General features: G+C 40.3%; 1 protein-coding gene across 1 annotated transcript; it reads left to right on the top strand.

Annotated features, from left to right (window-relative positions):
* Window positions 1–43: 43 nt before the first annotated feature.
* On the top strand, window positions 44–21,412 carry RAB11A (RAB11A, member RAS oncogene family). The gene is made up of 5 exons (XM_005559836.4): window positions 44–186; window positions 8,428–8,623; window positions 8,858–9,051; window positions 10,440–10,520; window positions 19,660–21,412. Exons 1-5 carry the CDS (start codon window positions 147–149, stop codon window positions 19,797–19,799), a joined length of 651 nt encoding a protein of 216 aa, XP_005559893.1. The 5' UTR covers window positions 44–146; the 3' UTR covers window positions 19,800–21,412.
* The last annotated feature ends 256 nt before the right edge of the window (window positions 21,413–21,668 follow it).

Consider the following 21,668-nt stretch of genomic DNA (forward strand, 5'->3'; position numbering starts at 1 on the left):
GCCTGCCGGAAGTGGCGCAGCGGCAAGGAGGGGCTCTTCACCCAGTCCGGCAGTTGAAGCTCGGCGTTCGGGTTACCCCTGCAGCGACGCCCCCTGGTCCCACAGATACCACTGCTGCTCCCGCCCTTTCGCTCCTCGGCCGCGCAATGGGCACCCGCGACGACGAGTACGACTACCTCTTTAAAGGTGAGGCCATGGGCTCTCGCACTCTACACAGTCCCCGTTCGGGGACCCGGGACACACTCGGCGGACGTGCCGGCCACCCGTGCACTGATAGAGGCCTGCCTCAGCCCTTCCTTTTTGTGCGGTTCCGTCTCCTACCCAGCTCAGCTTCTCTCCTCCTCAGACAGGGGTCCCCATCACATGCCGCTCTCTGAGCGACCTCTCCGTGGGCCTTGGCTGGCCTCACAGCCCCTCCCTGCGTGTCCTTCCCCTGGTGGACTGCCTTCTCGCATATTGTCGAATTCCTTTCCCTGGGTTCTGCGGCCCCGCCGCCCCTCCCACCATCTCTCTTTTCGGGTGTAGCGCCCCCTCCCCCTCAGCGTACACCTTTCCCGGCTGGCGTCCTCTCCCGAAGCCCCTGTGACGGGTTCTTCGCTTCCCTCTTGGCCTTGCCTTCGGTGCAGACTCCCACTACAGGTCTTTTCTTATCTGCCCCCTTTCCCCCTCGAGCGAGCCTCTCTTCTGCATATCTCCTCCCCTTGTTCGGCCCCCCCCAAGCTTCTCGCATCCCGGGTCCAGGACCCGGTAAAATCTGAGCGGGCCAGGGGTCCCCACCCCCACCCTCCGCCCCGCGGTTCTCGCGGTCCTTAACCTTCTCTGACCGCTCCCTCCCCCACTCCCCATTTGGCAACTCTCTCTACCTTCCCTCCCCAGATCGTGTTTAGAGCTCCCTTGTCTCCGTTGCGACCCGGGTGGTGGGAGGGTAAGAGGGATCGACCATCACCCAGTCGCGCACTTGTCGCAGTGACCCGGCAGGCTGACATTACTTCCCACCTAGCCTTTTATTATCTTGCTCTCCCTACTCAGTGGCACACAACCCGGGATAACTCTTTACTCGGTTCGCGAGAAGAGGTTGCGGATGGGTGGTGGCTGTTATCCTTGCCAGACCTGAAGGCCCGGTTCCTGAGCAGGAAAGGTTGTGCGCTGCACAAATACTAGCTTGCTTTATCTCTATGGACTGGTTGCTTCCTGCTGCAACACTGGGAGGATCCAACAGGAAGGGAAGAGCCCTAGTTGGCCACATACCTTTCCCAAAAGGTTGGGGGTAGGAAGGAAGTTGTGTGCTCTTTTGGTCACATTAAATATTTATTATAAGGTACGGAAACACGTAGTGCCCTTGGATAGAACATATCGGAGGGTCAGGGTTGGTTAGAAAGAATTGCTTATTGGTTGAGTCCGGAAGGAATCCAATTTTTTTTTTTAGTCAACGAAGATAAAGGGTACATTTTTCAATAAGAAGAAAGTACAGTAGATGCTTTTATTGTTCAGTGAATGTACTCTCACTCTGATGCTCTTTCTCTGCTCCTGAATTGGGAAGGTAGCCATCAGTAGTGTGCTGAACAAAGATCATTACCACTGAGGAAGAAGCCATTGCTATTAAAGCTTTACTGTGGAGGGTGGAGTTTAAAGAGTGTTAAGCATGGTGACTGTTTCTGTCTTTGCCATTGGGTGCTAAGAATGATTGACTAAACCAAGCAGGAAAGATTTGTTTGCTTTCCCAATACTTTGCAAATCTTGTTATACTAGCCTGCTGTTGTACTCTTGTCGTCTCTTACGCCTCTGACCCAGAATATTCTATTGTATAGGGTGAATACTTTTGGTATCCCCCCTCCACCCCAAGCTGGAAAGTACTTTCAGGGTACTTAGTTCATTTTACAAATACAAAACTCAGACCTGGATTACAGAAAGTATACTATAGCATACGTTTTGCCGAAGGTATCTGAGATGATGTGAAATTATTTGAATCTCTTGAGACTTTGGGGTTAAAGGGAGGTTTGTGTTTTAAAATATGGTATAATGGTAGTGTGCCTTTATAAAGGCTGTCTTTGAAGTAATTAATTCAGAACAAGATAGACCGTCAGGGTATTTCTCCTATTTGGTTTGAACTGGAATGTTGGTTATACAAGGTCCTTTTATTTTTTAACAAAGAATATTAAATATTCTGAATTGGCCTAAAGTATTTCAGCTTTTTGATTAGACCATCCTTCTAGCAACGATTGAGAGCACCGAGCTTTGGAATTAACGTAGATTTCGGTTTAGATCCTGACTCAGGTCTTATATTTACTATATGACCTTGGAAAAGTTAACTTTTCTGAGTCTCAGTTCTCTCATTTATGTAAAGGAAAATACCTGTCTCTTAAGATTGTTGTGAGAGTTAAATGAGACTATTTGTAAAATTTTAACCATGAGGACTCAATAAATGGTAATAATGTGAAAGAAGTTACTGTGGTTTTGTCAGTTTTTTTTTTTTTTTTTTTTTTTTTTTGAGACAGGGTCTCGCTCTGTCCCCCAGGCTGGAGTGCAGTGGCACAATCAAGGCTCACTGCAGTCTCGGCCTCCTCAGGCTCAGGTGACCCTCCCACTTCAGCCTCCCTAGCTACTCTCTAGCTCCTAAGAGTAGCTGAGACTACAGGAGTGCAGCACCACGTCCAGATAATTTTTTTTTTTTTTTTGTAAAGACAGGGTTTTGCCATGTTGCCCAGGCTGGTCTCGCACTCCTGGACTTAAGCAATCCACCTGCCTCAGCCCCCGCCAAGTGCTGGGATTATAGGCGTGAGCCAGTGTGCCTGGCCTTTGTCGGTTTTTTGAACCTTAAATGTAGGTTCAACTACAACAGCGTTTAAATATTATTAAAAAAACATAAAACTGGAAACTTCTAATGCATTTTATTTTTCCATGGGTTATGGTTTCATTTTGTTGTGCATTTTGCTGTTTAAGATAGGGTGTTAAAACTTCTGCTGAGGAGGATTTCTACTTTTTTGTTTTTGAGATGAAATTTCGCTTTTGTTGCCCAGGCTGGAGCTCAATGATGCGATCTTGGCTCACTGTAACCTCTGCCTCCTGGGTTCAAGCGATTCTCCTGCCTCAGTCTCCCGAGTAGCTGGGATTACAGGCATGCACCACCACGCCCGGCTAATTTTGTATTTTTAGTAGAGACGGGGTTTCTCCATGTTGGTCAGGCTGGTTTCGAACTCCTGATCTCAGGTAATCCACCTGCCTGGGCCTCCCAAAGTGCTGGGATTACCGGCATGAGCCACCGTGCCTGGCCAGATTTCTAATTTTTTAAAGCTCTTACAGGATATGAGTCACTTTTTTCTTTTTTTTTTTTAACTTCAATACTGATTATTTAGCCAATTTCTTATTTATACAAGTATCCTGCTTTAAAGTGAAGAATGATTTTATTTTAAAATAACTTTATTGTACAGAGATTTATTCACTGAGATGGACTGCAGCTGTTTGTACTTAGACTTAACCTAGCAAATGCAATAGTTGAGGAAATTGGAGTTAGTTTGTAACTAACAAGTTGAAAATAAAGGGATATTTTAATTAATAGGGGATGGAGTGGTCTAAATAGGAATGTAATGTGGGATGAGCAGTACAATTATTCTAAATTATGACCTTTATTTAAGCCCAATAGTGAGACTTTTGGTGGGAGGGAATTAGTTTTATTTTATTTAAACTTTTTATTTTTAAAACTTTAATTTTGTATTTACAAACAATGTGGTTAAGGCCCTGTGGGACGTAAGTAAGCATCAGTCATAATTTCTGTTTACAAATATTGTGTGGTAGGCACCAATCCAAAGTTACATTTTCTGAAAATACCTGGATACATAGTCTATTGCTTAAGACATTTTCTTTTCAATCACATTGGAAGTCAGTAGTAATTAACCGTCAGCTGATTGTCAGTAGAAATTATCATGGAAACTTTGCTGTCTTGCATCTTGTTAGTAGTTTTTCTTTCACAAGTTTTGGTTGAGCAACTCAGATTCTGCTGAATCTGGAAAAACTTGTCTAGACTTGAGCCTTATTGTTTGCATTATATATATAATTCTTTCTCTCTCTCTCTCTCTCTATATATATATATATATTTTTTTTTTTCTTTTTTTAGGCAGGGTCTCCCTCTGTTGCCCAGGCTAGAGTGCCATGGCACAGTCATAGCCCACTGCAGCCTCAAATTCCTGTGCTCAAGAAATCCTCCTGCCTCAGCCTCCCAAGTAGCTGGAACTACAAATGTACTCCACCATGCCTGGCTTCTTTTTTTTTTTTTTAAGACTATCCTACTTACAGAAATAAAAATTTCTTTTTTGTGGAGATAGGGTCTCCCTACATTGCCCAGGCTGGTCTCAAACTCCTGGGCTCAAGGGATCCTCCCACCTTGGCCTCCCAGAGTGCTGAGATTACAAGCATGAGCCACTGTGTCCCACCTTGAATGCATTGTATATTAAAAACTTTTGAGGAGGTTGGACTATATGAATATAGTTGAAAGAATAGAAATGTCTCGAAATTTATGAAAACCAGAATGAAAATTACCAGTTATTCTTTCAGGTGGTAACTTTTAGGGTTGAGGTACTGTCTTTGATGAATTATATTTTGGTCCAGTAAATTAGTTTGCAAGAGAAAGTATAAAACTAAATGAAGAAGCAGAAATTTTTAATTAAACAATGGATAATTAATATGTATATTCTGCTTTTATGCATTTAGCAGCTTGATATTTAGTATTAGGTATTTGCGATGATACTCAAATACGGTAGGTGTCTAGCTGATAACTTTTTTTTGAGACAGAGTCTTGCTCTGTCGCCCAGGCTGGGGTGCAGTGGCCGGATCTCAGCTCACTGCAAGCTCCGCCTCCCGGGTTTAGACCATTCTCCTGCCTCAGCCTCCCGAGTAGCTGGGACTATAGGCGCCCGCCACCTCGCCCGGCTAGTTTTTTGTATTTTTTAGTAGAGACGGGGTTTCACCGTGTTAGCCAGGATGGTCTCGATCTCCTGACCTCGTGATCCGCCCGTCTCGGCCTCCCAAAGTGCTGGGATTACAGGCTTGAGCCACCGCGCCCGGCCAACTTTTTTTTTTTTGAGACGGAGTTTCACTCTTGTTGCCCAGGCTGGAGTGCAATGGCGTGATTTCGGCTCACTGCAAAACCTCCGCCTCCAGGTTCAAGTGATTCTTCTGCCTCAGCGTCCTGAGTAGCTGGGACTACAGGCATGCGCCACCACACCTGGCTAATTTTGTGTTTTTAGTAGAGACGAGGTTTCTCCATGTTGGTCAGGCTGGTCTCGAACTCCCAACCTCAGGTGATCCACCCTCCTTGGTCTCCCAAAGTGCTGGGATTACAGGCATGAGCCACTGCGCCTGGCCTAGTTGAGATAACTTTTTAAAACATTCATGAATTTTGAGTTATTTTCAGATTAGAGTGCTTTTTTAATAGTGTTAACGTTAATTGGTTACATTAAGAAAAAAGTTCCCTTACTATCTTTATGATGGCATAAGGAGTTGAGATTGGTGAGATAATGAACATAATAATCATTAAAAGTGGAGGTCAAAAGGGAGGAAACCTAAACTTGAAAGTGCTGGAGTTGGCCAAGCATGGTGGCTTATGCCTGTAATCCCAGTACTTTGGGAGGCCAAGGCAAGTGGATCTTTTGAGTCCAGGAGTTTGAGACCCAGCCTGGGCAACATGGCAAAACCCCGTCTCTACAGAAAATACAAAAAATTAGCTGAGTGTGTTGGCATGTGCCTGTAGTTCCAGCTACTAGGGAGGCTGAGGTGGGAGGATCCTCTGAGCCTGGAAAGTCTAGGCTGCAGTGGGCCCTGTTTGTGCCGCTGCACTCCAGTCTGGGCGACAGTGAGACCCTGTCTCAAAAAAAGAAAGAAAGTACTGGAAGATTTTTTTTTTTTGAGACAAGTTCTGGCTCTATTGCCCTAGCTAGAGTATAGTGGCTCACAATCCAGGCTCACCGCAGTGTCTGCCTCCCAGGCTCAAGCCATTCTCCCACCTCAGCCTCCTGAGTAGTTGGGACTACAGGCATACATCACCATGCCTAATTTTTTTTGTTTGTATTTAGTCATGTATTTTTTTTGTATTTACTTTTTTTTCGTATGAGTGATTCAAAGGCCATTTCCTTAGCAAACATCCAGCCTTTTGTACTAAGAAGCAACAGTGAATGTATCCTATTGATAGTAGACTATTAACCGAAACTGAAATTTGACTTCATATCCAGAATGGTGGACCTTGGAAACTTAATACATCAAATAACCATCCTATGAAATTGAAAGTGCATTGCTTTTGTACATCACTTTAATAACTTTGACATTTTCTTCTGATAGCAAATAAAAGCATGTATATATTTGCCATAGCACCTTTGACACCCTGTAGTTGACTTTTTAGTTAGAAATAACCACTCTTTGTGCTGCGTTGGATTCACTGTCTTCTGAATGATTTCTTGCTGAATCAGCTGACTGAGGAAGCCAGAAAGATACGCATTTGATAATGTACTCTGTCCAAGACTGTCCAGAGGCCAGCTTATATCCACTCCTGTGGCAAGGAGGGAGTGTGTAATGGACTGTCTTTGCCCTCCTACCAGAGTGCAGTGAGCTTTTAGTTTTTACCGTTCTTTCCACTCGTACCACCAAATCCCAATCTCTTTAGTAAGGAATGGTCTTATTCCTTGGCCTTATTTTTGTATGTTTGATTTTCTAGTCCTGATGTCTAAATCAATTAACTAGTTTAGATAGATAAGAAGTCTTAGTAGTCAAAAGTAGGAACGAATATAATGTTTCCTGAAATGCTGATACCAATTTTACAAAGGAAAAAATGTCTAGGTCAGATTCTATAAACCTGTGAACTCATTTTGAACTTTAAATTCAGATAGAAAATACCTTAAAACAACTTAACTGCCTGTTTCTCCATTGTTTTTGAAATTCTTAAGTGTAATACCACTTTGGGTGAAAAAGAATCTCCATGTATCTACTTAGTAAGTAAACTGCTGCCTATAGAAATCACAGGAAGCAAATTCATCTAATCAAGACCTATTTTCCAAAAAATCATGGAGTCATAAGTGAAAGTGTATGCCCTCCTTGCTTTGTTTTATTTTTATTTTATTTTATTTTATTTTTGAGACAGAGTCTCGATGTGTCGCCCAGGCTGGAGTGCAGTGGCACACTCTCAGCCCTCTGCAACCTCTGTTTCCTGGGTTCAAGCTATTCTCATGCCTCAGGCCCAAAAGTAGTTGGGATTACAGGCACCCACCACCATGCCTGGCTAATTTTTGTATTTTTATAGAGATGGGGTTTTCACCATGTTAGCCAGACTGATCTCGAACTCTTGGCCTCCCAAAATGCTGAGATTACAGGCGTGAGCTACCACGCCTGGCACTTGGTTTGGTTTTGACTCACAGTATGTCAGAATTATTAGTTTCCTACTACCCCTGTTTATCTTTAGTGGGGTGGGTTTTTTGGTAGAGGGGTCTTTAACTTTGAACCAATCTGATGAATACAACTTTTTTTTTTTTTTTTTTTTTTTTTTTGAGACGGAGTCTCGCTCTGCCGCCCGTGCTGGAGTGCAGTGGCCGGATCTCAGCTCACTGCAAGCTCCGCCTCCCGGGTTCCCGCCATTCTCCTGCCTCAGCCTCCCGAGTAGCTGGGACTACAGGCGCCGCCACCTCGCCCGGCTAGTTTTTTTGTATTTTTTAATAGAGACGGGGTTTCACCGTGTTAGCCAGGATGATCTCGATCTCCTGACCTCGTGATCCGCCCGTCTCGGCCTCCCAAAGTGCTGGGATTACAGGCTTGAGCCACCGCGCCCAGCCCTGATGAATACGACTATTAAAGGTCATTTTAGTTTCTGTGTTCTGTATGGTGAAGTTTATAAACCCTGTGCCTCGTATGTTAAATGTTTTTCATATTGTCTAGGTCTGAGTCCTGAGGTCACACCCAGTCTTTGACGAAACGAAGTATATTCATTTTGTCCTTCCCTACCCACTAACAGCCTTTGTTGTTTTCATGTCTGATATATTACATTTTAATATCATAAATTGTTCATTTAGTTTAGGATTTATCTTTGAAGTTATTTTCTAAAGTAGTAAGATTGGCATACCATTGATGGTAATTAATGCCTGTCATCAGTGCCAAGTGCATCTGTGATTAAAACTGCATGTTTAAGACAGGATACTGTATCTGTGCTAAGCAGATGATGTGTGGAAGTCATACAGGTAGAAACACGCTGAAAAGAATAAATCGATTTTATTGATTGGTAACTGGTCAAGAACATGGGGTTCAACCCCCTGCCCCCATTCCTTTTAAAAAATCATATACCTTATTTTTCTTGCTTTATTTACTCTGAAGCCAAACTTCTTTGTGTTGAAAGCATAGTGGTATTCTGAATGTGTTTGCCTTGTTCATCTGACATTAAGTTCTTTGTCTTTCCAGTTGTCCTTATTGGAGATTCTGGCGTTGGAAAGAGTAATCTCCTGTCTCGATTTACTCGAAATGAGTTTAATCTGGAAAGCAAGAGCACCATTGGAGTAGAGTTTGCAACCAGAAGCATCCAGGTTGATGGAAAAACAATAAAGGCACAGATATGGGACACAGCAGGGCAAGAGCGATACCGAGCTATAACATCAGCGTAAGTCTCACAGTTTTTACGTTCTGTGAAATGGGTTGCCAATGAGTGAATTAGCTGACTTTTTGTATTGGAAAAAGAACTCTTTTTTCCTTTTAAGAATTCTAGTATTAGGAATCCTTAGAAATTTATTTATAAGTATGTTTTTAAAACTCATAATCCATATTTTGAGTTCTTCCTGGTGTTTGCTTCCATCTTGTGGTTGTTTTCTGATATTAAATATGTTTCTGTTTTCAGATATTATCGTGGAGCTGTAGGTGCCTTATTGGTTTATGACATTGCTAAACATCTCACATATGAAAATGTAGAGCGATGGCTGAAAGAACTGAGAGATCATGCTGATAGTAACATTGTTATCATGCTCGTGGGCAATAAGAGTGATCTGCGTCATCTCAGGGCAGTTCCTACAGATGAAGCAAGAGCTTTTGCAGGTTAGTGATAGGAATTCCATGATATTTCTTACCATTGTGTCTTGTGGTTTTGATACCTTTCCCGTGAGAGTAATAGGTTATAATAGTTTCCGAAAGGTAAACATGAATGCTTAGCAAGAATTGTTTTGAAAGTTTGTGATGACTGTATAGCTTTTTTGCTTTGAGTCATTAAAACAGGAATATTTTTCCACCAAAAAATGAATATAAACATTGTGTATCCTGTCTCTTTTTCTGTTATGTTTCTGTGTTTACAAAGGCTGCTGTACATGAGCTCTATGTGAGTGAAAGGTAGAGGCTCAGAGTGTCAGGGACCAATAGGGATGCAGCTGCTTAGAAGCTGTAACTTTTTGGCTTCATAAAGAATTCACATGTCTCGCCCCTGTTCTGGTAGGGACAGCATGCCAGAAGACAACATTGTGCATTTGTGGCTAGTGAAAGTCTTGCCTTTGCTCTAATGCTGATGCTGTGGATAACTTTCTGTAACAGTTTTTTTTGATTTCCCATGCAAGAATAGCTTTATTGTAAATAATATAGCTACAACATTCTGACTGGATATTATAGCCGATGTGGTTGATGGAGAGGATAGCAAGAGATGGAAATAGCTGGCCACTGGATACATTTTTACCACATTTTAAGTGGTGTCATTCATTACTAGTGAGTAGTATTTAGATGTAATAAGTATTTATTTTAATTAAGGAGCCAATTGACATTTTCTCACTTTTTTTTGTTTTTGTTTTTGTTTTTTTTTTGAGAGCCAGGATCTCACTCTGTCACCCATTCTGGAGTGGAGTGGCACAATCAAGGCTCACTGCAGCCTTGACCTCCTGGGCTCAAGCGATCTTCCACCTCAGCCTCCTGAGTAGCTGGGACTACGGGTGTGTGCCACCACGCTCAGCTAATTTTTTGTATTTTTTGTAGAGACAGGGTTTTGCCATTTTGCCTAGGCTGGTCTTGAACTCCTACGCTCAAGCAATCCGCCTGCCTTGGCCTGCCAAAGTCCTGGGATTACAGGAGTGAGCCACCATGCCCAGCCGTCTCACTATTATTTTTAATCTATTATTGTGTAAATATTAATGTGTAAGTAGGGTTGGGCATGGTGGCTCATGCCTGTAATCTCAGCATTTTGGGAGACTGAGGCAGGAGAAGTGCTTGAGGCCAGAAGTTCAAGACCAGGCTGGGCAACGTAGTGAGATCTGCATCTTTACTTAAAGAAATAATAAAGTAAGTAAGTAAATAAAGTGTAAATAGAGTGGTTCCCTTAATGTCTCATAAGTTGAGGAGGTCTTAAGTTTTAAAAAGTTCTGTTATTTTTCCTTTCGAGGGCTTGAATATACCCTATTCCTTGTTTTAAAACTTGACAATACTGACATTTTTGTGTCTCCCCACAGAAAAGAATGGTTTGTCGTTCATTGAGACTTCTGCTCTAGACTCCACAAATGTAGAAGCTGCTTTTCAGACCATTTTAACAGGTAAGACTTGCATTTTCAGATTACACCAGTAGGAACTAGAAGTTTTAGGAAGGTAATTTAAACAAACTAATCAGCAACTAAACTATGTATCAGCCAAGAATGACTATCATTTGAGAGCTACTCTAGCAAAAGCTGTTTAGAGTGCAAAATTAACTACAACCCTTGCTCACTGAGCTTCAGTTGTCCGAATTCATCTGATTTATAGTGGGAAAAATACTTGGAAAATAATTCATTCACTTCCATGATTACTTCAGTTCAGGTATTACATTCTTCATGGTCACAAACACAAAGTAATGTTTAAATGTACTTTTATAAGGTAAATATTGAGATCCCAGCTATAGAAAGATATAAATGCCCTTTTGAAATTTAGTAAAGAAAAAGCTAGGGAAAAAACATATTTTTAAAAATTATAGTGACAAAATAAAATTCTTCTATGATACAGAAGAAAGGTATCACTTGCGTATTCTATATTGTGCCATGGGAGATAATTGGTAGATAAAATCAGCCAATGATTGCATATAGAAAAGTTTTAAAAAGTAGTGGGAAAGAGATGGAGTTCATGCTGATTTGGAATGTGAATGACCAGGTCAGCCTCTGAGGTAAGAAGTGTTCACTCATATTTATCATGAAGCTATTAAAATAACCAGATTATTAGTGAGATAGTCTTAATCTTCTAATGAGTACTTTGATGGGTTGTTTTTAAATACTTTTAAATTGTATATTACTTTTAAGAACTCATGATTTAAAATGTCTTAATATATAGTACAGTTTTACGTGGCATTGTTCTAAAAACTCTATACAGGGGTATGATTAAATGGGTTTCCAATTACAATATAACAAGTTTTGATTTATTGTTCGTATGCAGCCCCTGTATTAGAGATTAACAGATTTTAACTTTAACATATTCTTTTACTGTAAAAATGTAAGTGTAAAGTCAAAGAGGTAAGATTTGGAAGCCTGACTTGGGTTCTAGTCCTGGCTCCTCCACTTACTATTAGTTCTACAATCTTAGGCAAGTTACCTCACCCTTCTAGGCCTTAATTTCTCCATCTATAAAATTCATACATATTTTGAGGAGTTTTGTTATTTCCTTTTTGAGAGAAGTCTTATATTTATAAAATCTTCTGATAGGATTTGACTTGACTTTTGTGACCTAAAGGTTTTTTTCTCGGTAACCCTTAGCAAAGAATGGTTTGTCACTGCCCTAGACTTAAAAAATGAGTACCTGTAAAGTACTTATCTATCCCTGGTATGTAGAGAACAGTTGGTAAATTAGTAGCTAAATAGCAATTAAGGCATGAGAAAATTGGTGATTTATGTACCTATTTTATTATAATTGTTTTCTATCAGAATAGTGCTGGGGTTGGATAAACAGTCTTTGGAACACAGTAGCTTTCCTTTAGAACGTTCTCTGTCAAAGTTTCACTGATTGTTTTAAGCAAGTAAGAGTTGATTAAATAGCAAGTCTTTGTTTTCTTTATATCCATTTGTGTGGATTTTATTAAGTCAACATGTAGAATGCTAGATTGAGACCCAGGAGTTCTAGGGCATTACATCTTTATCACTTTGCTTCTACTCCCTGTTTAAAGTCATTGAACCTCCCTGCTCCTCAGAGTCATAGTCTTAAAACATGTGAATTAAATTACCTTAAAGATGTGTGAGCATTTTAAGGCCTCAGAAAATCTCATCTGAAAAAACTTTTTAGACAGTCCTCATTGTTGGAATATTTTTTATGTTATATCAAATCTCCTCTGCTATAATTCTGGCCCATTTATTCTGATATTAAGTGAAGATGAGCTTAAGTCTTCCATCTGCAGTTAAGTATTTTATGCATCATTTTGTAACATTGAACTTCTGATCCGCTCAAACGTGAACTAGTCAGTACTTAAAATTGAGCCCTTTTGTCTTTAAAGATGAGAGCCAGGCATGTTGATGCACCCCTGTAATCCCAGCATTTTGGGAGGCTGAGGCAGGCGGATCGCTTGAGCTCAAACATCCTAACACCTGTAGAACAACACAGATGTCTGTTGCCACATGCAGTGATCTCAAAAGTTCAAAACCAGCCTGGGCAACATAGTGAAACCCTGTCTCTAAAAAAAAAAAAGAAATATTATCTGGGCATGGTGGTGTGCGCACCTGTATTCCCAGCTGAGGTGGGAGGATTGCTTCCGCCTGGGAGGTTTAGGCTGCAGTGAGCTGAGATCATGCCACTGCACTCCAGCCTTCGGGGCAGAGTGAGATCCTGTCTCAAAAAGAAAAAAAGATGAATGTATGGTTACTTTTCTTAAAATTCACTCTAGATTGAACTTTTGTTACAACTTAATTGTTGCTTGAAAGCAAAGAAGACTTTAGTTTCACTTGCTACCACTTTTCCTTTCTATATTCACTATTTCCTCAGCTTCCTGCATAAATCTCACTGTTGGTTTGTAGGATCAGAGATGTGCAGCAGACATCTGTGTTGTTCTGCAGGTGTTAGGATGTTTGTTCTAAACATTCTTCCTCCTGTATGCCAGTGGAAGTGTGAATGCATAGAGAAAACAGTAAAGAGAATAGTAACTATTGCACTTGATTCTGCCTTAAATGTTAACAGTCTTAAGGGAGTATTTATGTTGTATTTTGATATTGCTGAAAGAAAAAAAAGCTTTAAAATTTTTAAAAATTGAGATGGGGCCCAGTCTGATCTTGAATTCCTGAGCTCAAGCCATCTGCTTGCCTTGGCCTCCCAAAGTGCTGGGATTATAGGCATGAGCCACCATGCCCAGCCAAAAATTTAAGTTGTGAAATTATATATCAGAAAATTTACATGTTACTTCAGAGTTAATTGTGTTGTTGGTTTCAGAATAGACCCATGGCATTCTTGACACCCATGAATTTGAAAGTGACTCCATGAGATGATTTTGCTTGATGGTATTTTTTAGAGGTAGTTTACTAGTATGAGAGTGAGACTGGTAGATTGCTCTGCCTTTGAATTTCAGTGCAGCTTTGTCTTTTCTCAGGTTCACTAAAGGATGTTTTTAATGCATACCTTTTACTTTTTGCTTTTAACTTTGCATTTTCACAATTTCAAATTTAAAGAGATTAAAATAATAGTAAAAAGAATTTGCAAATATCCTTCACCCATATTCTACAGATGTTAATATTTTACCACATCTGCTTTATCCTTTCTCTTCTCTCTAAATATATACATATTTTTTTCGGCACCATGTGAGATTAAGTGGCAGACATGATGACCCTCATCCTTGAGTGTTTTTCAGTGTATATTTTGTAAAAACAAGGATATTCTCTTTTATAGCTACAGTATAATTATCAAAATCAGAGAGATAATAGTGCCACATCAATGTTTAATTACAGACCTTATTCAGATTTTCCCACTTGTTCCAATAATACCCTTATTAGTCAAAGTCCAAGATAAGGTCATGCATTTCATTTAGCAGTCATATCTCTTTAGTCTCCTCTAATCTCGAACAGTTCCTCAATCTTTTGTTTATTGACCTTGACATTTTTGAAGGGTACAATCCAGTTACTTTGTTGCGTACCTCATTTTGGGTTTTTCTGATTTTTTTCCTCACGATTAAACTCAGGTTTTACACTTTTGGCAGGAACACCACAGAAGTGTTCTCAGTGCACCATATCAGCAGGTTTGTGATAATTGGATGTCTTATTAATTACTAGTGATGTTAACTTTTACCACTTGGTTAAAGTGATGTCTGCTAGATTTCTCCATGTAATTAATATGTTCAGGATGTCTTTTTAGTATAAAGGCTATATTCTTTTTTTTTTTCCCCTGAGTCTTGCTGTGTCAGGCAAGAAGACTACCTCCTAGGTTCAAGCAATTCTCGTGTGTCAGCCTCCCGGGTAGCTGGGATCATAGGCCTGAGCCACCATGTCCTTCTAGTTTTGTATTTTAAGTACAGATGAGTTTTTACCATGTTGCAGGCTGGTCTCTAACTCCTGGCCTCATGTGATCCGCCTGCCTTGGCCTCCTAAAGTGCTGAGATTACAGGTGTGAGCCACTGCCCTGCCTTACTCTACTTTTGGTATATCAGAAAATTTCCATTAAAAAATGTTAAAGAAAGAGAGATGCATTAACTGAATTACTACATTTTTCAAAATTAAGAACTAATTTCTCAGAAGTTGAAAAACAGTAAGATGTAGTCAACTGAATATGTAAAGTAACAAAAACAGACAGCAAGAGTATCTTTTCTTAGATTCTTTTGTGAGGAAAGGGGAGTGGCTAAAACTTATGTCTGAGAAGGTTGACGGTTCAAATGTGAACAGGCATTAAGGAAAGACAACTAGGATACAATAAAGACAGGCTACTAAAATTAAAATTTAAAAGAAGGATATGTAATCTTTATAGATTTTGTTTCAATGAAAAAGGATGGGATGGGAGTGTGCCAAGGCTAAAGAGAAGGATTTACCCTTCGGTCATTCAGTCAGATGAGTGGCTAAGGAATAAAGAATTAACTTCATCTTTAAGCTTTCCCTCTGATCTCAAACTGGGAGGCTCTTCTTTTTTCAAGTGTAAATTGTGTGTGTAAATTAAGATGAAATATGTGACCCACTGTAAGTTTTAACTTCTTTATAAATTGTTTTAAAGATTAAATTAGGCCGGGCGCGGTGGCTCAAACCTGTAATCCCAGCACTTTGGGAGGCCGAGACGGGCGGATCACGAGGTCAGGAGATGGAGACCATCCTGGCTAACATGGTGAAACCCCGTCTCTACTAAAAAAAAATACAAAAAACTAGCCGGGCGAGGTGGCGGGCGCCTGTAGTCCGATTCACTCGGGAGGCTGAGGCAGGAGAATGGCGTGAACCCGGGAGGCGGAGCTTGCAGTGAGCTGAGATCCGGCCACTGCACTCCAGCCTGGGCGACAGAGCGAGACTCCGTCTCAAAAAGAAAAAAAAAAAAAAAAGATTAAATTAGGGGAACCAAAACAAAAAAAAGTTCTTACATAAAAAAACAAATATATGTAAAACTGGAAGAGAGGGAAAGGCAGACTTCTCAAAGAACATAGAGAAGTAAATAATTAAAGAGATCTCATTACAAAGCAAGAAATTTGAGCAGTGTTGGTGTCTGCAAGCATACTGTTTTTTAGAAATGGATTACTGCTGCATTTACTCCAGTTACCAAAAAGGATGTCTGCTAATAAAAATGCCACCAAAGCAATAAAGAGTGATTGGCTTTAAGAGGTTCCACAAGTAATTCACATACTTAAGTCTCTTGTGGCTGGGTGTGTCATTAAAAAAAAAAAACAACAACAAAAACCTGATAAGAAAGTAGGAAGCAGGTAACTTCTAGCTTTCTGATTAGAGGAGGTTATTTCATTGTGAGTTTTGTGGGGGTGGGGGGTAGGAACTTGCTACACTAGATCTATTTCCCTCTTTCAAAGGCATGTTCTCCTTTAAAACCAAATGAATACACCAATTCCTATGCAGTAACCCCCCCCCCACCGTTTTTTTGTTTTTGTTTCCTTTTTGGAGACGGGGTCTCACTCTGTCCCCAGGCTGGAGTGCTGTGGTGCAGTCTCAACCTCACTGCTTACTGAGTGAGACTCTGTCTCAAAAAAAAAAAAAAAAAAAAAAAGCATTCTCCTACATAATCACAATACAATATGTTGTATCCAAGAAATTTAACATTTATACTTTGCTTTTTTTTTGTTTGTTTGTGTTTTTTTTGAGACGGAGTCTCACTCTGTCGCCTGGGCTGGAGTGCAGTGGCTGGATCTCGGCTCACTGCAAGCTCCGCCTCCCAGGTTCACGCCATTCTCCTGCCTCAGCCTCCTGAGTAGCTGGGACTACAGGCACCCGCCACCTCGTCCGGCTAGTTTTTTGTATTTTTTAGTAGAGACGGGGTTTCACCGTGTTAGCCAGGATGGTCTCGATCTGCTGACCTCATGATCCGCCCATCTCGGCCTCCCAAAGTGCTGGGATTACAGGCTTGAGCCACCACGCCTGGCCTGTTTTGTTTTTTTGAGACAGAGTCTGCTCTGTTGCCCAGGCTGGAGGGCAGTGGTGCTATCTCACTGCAACCTCCCCTCCTGGGACAAGCAATTCTCCTGTCTCAGCCTCCCAAGTAGCTGAGACTATAGGTGGGTGCTACCACACCTGGCTAACTTTTTTTTTTTTTGTATTTTTAGTAGAGACGGGGTTTCACCATGTTTGCCAGGGTGGTCTTGATCTCCTGACCTCGTGATCCGCCCACCTCGGCCTCCTAAAGTGCTGGAATTACAGGCATGAGCCACCTTGCCTGGCCCATTTATACAGTTTTTAATGTGCAATCCATATTCATATTTATTCAATATACTAATAATGAATGTCCTTTATAGATTTGTTTTTTAATTAAAAATTCAATATCCATTTAAAGATCACATGTATAGGAGCCAAGGGAAATGTCCCTATTGCCCTCTGAAGGTTTGCTGAAAGCTCTCTGATACAGCTTTGCACCTTTCTTTTTTTTTTTTTTTTTTTTTTTGAGACGGAGTCTGGCTCTGTCGCCCAGGCTGGAGTGCAGTGGCTCACTGCAAGCTCCACCGCCTCCCGGGTTCACGCCATTCTCCTGCCTCAGCCTCCTGAGAAGCTGGGACTACAGGTGCCCGCCACCATGCCTGGCTAATTTTTTTGTATTTTTGGTAGAGACGGGGTTTCACCGTGTTCACCAGGATGGTCTCGATTTCGTGACCTCGTGATCTGCCTGCCTTGGCCTCCCAAAGTGCTGGGATTACAGGCGTGAGCCACCACACCTGGCTGTGCTTTGGACCTTTCACAAGGTCCAAACGATAGGTAGAGGTTAGGAAGAAAAAGAATTCTGCTGTATCATTTTTATATCATTTACATTTCTTTTGTGGGAGAACTAAATAGAAACCTCTGAAAGTTTGCTGGAAAATCAACTCACAAAAGGCAGATTAATTGGAAAAAAGGCATACAAAATTTATTAACATGTACACGGGGAGAACCAGAGAGATGACCCACCTCCTGATGGCATTCAGAAGCTTATGCCATTCTGGCAAAACAGGTTATGGGAAGGAGGAGAAAAGGAATTCTGTTGAGGGGATTACTGGGGAGGATGAATGGATCAGTGGACAGAAATTAATTGGTACATTGTCTCGTGAAAGAGTCTGTTTAAGTGTGGTTACATTCTTGGTCTTACAGGGAGGGGAAGAAAAAATAATTGTTCCTTTTGGTGGGTCTGGATCTCAGGCAGGTGAAGGAACTTCAGCTTCATCCTGTGCTGGGGAGAGAGGATGAGGAGGGGCAGAAGGTCAGAGAGACCTTGAGACTTCTTTAGTTCAGCATATCAAAGTGCCATTTTGGAGTATGGGTTTCTGAGCCTCAACAGATGGATTTGTTTTGTATCTGGGATGTTGAATAGAGTAGCCACAGGTTACTATTGAGTGCTTGAAATATGGCTAGTTAGATGAAGAATTGGATTTTAAATTTTATTTAATTAAAATAGGTGGCTACTCCGTTGGATAGCACAAATTTAGAACATTTATCCCCATCTCAGTCTGGATTTATCTCATTATTTCCTCATGATTAAATTAGTTTTAAATATTTTTGGCAGGAATACATGGTGTCCTTCATAGGAATACATTGTGTCTTTCGTAGTACATCATATTAGGAGGCTAATTGTGTTAATTTGACACATTTTTAGAATTATCTTGCTTTTTGAGAGTAGTTTTTTTGAAGGGACAACTGGGAGAGTAAACAAAAATAAGGTACATTTTCTGTTCTTAAGGACTTTATAATCTAGTCAGAGGGAACAACTTTTAGGCAGTGTGGTATAAGACCAAATGTGTTACATACAGATACTTATTGTGGAGGAATTTAGTGACATTCATGTAGTTATTTATCACAACACATATTATATGTTGCAGTACAGCAGTTAAGGCAGACACAGTTTTGCTCCTTACAGAGTTTAACATTTAGTGAAAAAGGCAGACACTAAATTATTTTTGTTAAGTGTCATGAAAGAAAAATAGAGTTTACATATAACATCTTAAGTTGCCTGTTTTGTATCATTCTTTAATTACAATTTAAGTTTTGTTCAGGAGGTCACTGATAAACACATTATTTTCTTTTCCCTTCCAAGAATCCATTGGGATTTTAGCATGTTTATTAAGTTGTACTCTACCGAATGCATCTGATAGTGCAAATTTATTTATTTATTTATTTATTTATTTATTTATTTTTGTTTTTTGAGATGGAGTCTTGCTCTGTCGCCCAGGCTGGGGTGCAGTGGCCGGATCTCAGCTCACTGCAAGCTCTGCCTCCCGGGTTTACGCCATTCTCCTGCCTCAGCCTCCCGAGTAGCTGGGACTACAGGCGCCCGCCACCTCGCCCGGCTAGTTTTTTGTATTTTTTAGTAGAGACGGAGTTTCACTGTGTTAGCCAGGATGGTCTCGATCTCCTGACCTCGTGATCCGCCCGTCTTGGCCTCCCAAAGTGCTGGGTATTTATTTTTTTGTGTGGTACAGTGTCATTGTGTGTAGGCAATTTTTTTTTTGTTTTGTTTTTTGGGGTAAAGGTAGACTGAAAATACTCTTATGGTTTACTTCGAATCCATAAGTCCATAAACTATGTAATGCTATTGGTTTACCTCTTTTATTTATTTATTTATTTTTTGAGACGGAGTCTTGCTCTGTTTCCCAGGCTGGAGTGCAGTAGTGCGATCTCAGCTCACCACAACCTCTGCCTCCCGGGTTCAAGTGATTCTCCTGCCTCAGCCTCCTGAGTAGCTGGGATTACAGGCACCCGCCATCATGCCTGACTAATTTTTGTATTTTTAAAGAGACAGGGTTTCACCATGTTGGTCAGGCTGGTCTTGAAGTACTGACCTCAGGTGATGTGCCTGGCCTGGTTGACCTTTTTAAGGTCTCTTTAAACAGAGATTTATTTGACTGGTGAACCTTTCCCTCTGAAATGGAAAAACCTTTGTTTCTTTTCTTACCCCAAGGGCAATTGTTAAAGGGTTGAATCTAATCAGTGACTGTTTGAAAATAAAACTTTAAATTTATGTATTCTCTGTTCAGTTTCCTTATGGTCTTTGATGCAAATATATCTCCTACCTCTATGGATCTTTTATCCTAACTATGATAGGTTATTCACGCTAAGTATTGTGATTTCTTTTTTCCTTCAGAGATTTACCGCATTGTTTCTCAGAAGCAAATGTCAGACAGACGCGAAAATGACATGTCTCCAAGCAACAATGTGGTTCCTATTCATGTTCCACCAACCACTGAAAACAAGCCAAAGGTGCAGTGCTGTCAGAACATCTAAGGCATTTCTCTTCTCCCCTAGAAGGCTGTGTATAGTCCATTTCCCAGGTCTGAGATTTAAATATATTTGTAATTCTTGTGTCACTTTTGTGTTTTATTACTTCATACTTATGAATTTTTCCATGTCCTAAGTCTTTTGATTTTAGCTTTATAAAATCATCTACTTGTCCCGAATGACTGCAGCTTTTTTTCATGCTATGGCTTCAGTAGCCTTAGTTTAATAAACTGAATGTTTGGATTCCTCAATTATTGTTTACTTTTTATCATGGAAGCCTGTCACTGTACGTAGGACATAATAGAACTTGATCACTTGAAGCTCAGGCCTATTGGTCTTGATCAAATCAAACTAAGACGACCTTAGAAATAAGCTACCATTTTGCCACAGAGCAGCTTATCGGTAATACACTCTTCTCTCAATGCAGTGTATATTTCCACAAATATAAGAATTGCCCTATAAACATAGCAGGATTTTGAGAGCTTGAAAATTTTCCATTATCTGGACATGAATTTCTAAAATGCCTTAATAGGTTTATGTAGTTGAGTAAATTTTGTTTTTTAATTTTTGTAAGCATCAAAGTTGATTAGAGAGGGGGGGCACTTTTTCTGGAGAATTCTTTTAGTAAACACAAGAGATTGTTACGGTTTCATTAGTAGTATGGTTATGGGGCCGTAAGTTAAACAGTGCTGCCTGGCAGGCTGGGAACTGGAGGGACTTGTGGAATTCCATCTCAGGTGCCTCTGTTGCAATGATCAGGCAGCCCAAAAGATTTAAATGATCTATAATAATTTCCAAGCAGTAGATGATGTGGCCTTTTATTGCTCAGGCAATAACTGGTTTAATGCTGGTAGTGTCAAATTTTGAAGTGTTAATTTTGTCTTAAAACCTTCCAGTAAGTGAAATGCAACCTAGTTTTATCACCATATCCACCAGCAGGCATGGATAATTATTTTAACAATGCTAATATTTGAGTTTTGCAGTATATTATGGAATATAGTCCAGTTAAATCTTTGGTTTCAGTATGTCTGAAGAATACAGTGAGAGGTTAATTTTTGCTCAAGTGGTACCACTTAAAGGCATGTATTCTTTTAGTATGTAAAATGAAATAGTACCTTGAGTTTAAATAGAATGCATTTTAGGCATTGTAGAGACCTGAAATAGTACATTGTTGAAATCCATGAAGCAATTAGTTTCTCATTCAGAAATGTGCACACTAATATTTAGTTTTGCTTTCTCGTGGATAATATTAAGCACTTACTCTGCAGTTTCCTGGAAGTGGTGTGTCAACTGCAGTGATACTATTCAGGATGGTGGGAAATCCCCCGAAATATGTATGTGTGGGCTTGCTTAGATTACTATATTTCATAGTTAATCTTTTGTCTCTTGCAGTGCTCATGATGTGTGGGGCACACGGAAGGCATTGCTGTAGTCAGTCATTTTGGTTTTCTTCTATAGCCATTTTATTATTTTAGTGTATTGGTTATGAAGATAATATTATCTGTTTGTAAATTGCTACTTTGTATTTTATGCATGCTCTGTAATTTGATTTTTTTTTTTTTTTTTAGTTATTGATTTGGAATATATTCACATTCTAATAAACAGTTATAGGGGGATTATTTCTTATGTTGTCAGATTACATTTTTCCTTTGAGTGCTTTGGATGCAGCCATGGAATCCTGATGTAAAAGCATAGGTTCTTGCATTACTGAGTAAACATTGAATTGGGAGCATCAGTATGTGAATTCAGCTTTGATTTTAGACCTGCAGTTCAATTATGTTTTTCTTGGAAAAAGTATGTCCAAAAACATTAGGAAAGTAGTGTGTACTTTCATATATAACAGAGTCACCAGACCCAGGAAAAGAATCCATCTCT

The sequence above is a fragment of the Macaca fascicularis genome, chromosome 7 (assembly GCF_037993035.2).
Source record: "Macaca fascicularis isolate 582-1 chromosome 7, T2T-MFA8v1.1".
NCBI lineage: Eukaryota > Metazoa > Chordata > Mammalia > Primates > Cercopithecidae > Macaca > Macaca fascicularis.

What these genes read in the sequence shown, in the direction of transcription:
- RAB11A (XM_005559836.4), top strand. Translation starts at nt 147, where the DNA reads ATGGGCACCCGCGACGACGAGTACGACTACCTCTTTAAAG. An exon ending in GTACGACTACCTCTTTAAAG is followed by an intron (nt 187 to 8,427) that starts GTGAGGCCATGG and finishes TTGTCTTTCCAG; the next exon opens with TTGTCCTTATTGGAGATTCT. An exon ending in TTTTCAGACCATTTTAACAG is followed by an intron (nt 10,521 to 19,659) that starts GTAAGACTTGCA and finishes TTTTTCCTTCAG; the next exon opens with AGATTTACCGCATTGTTTCT.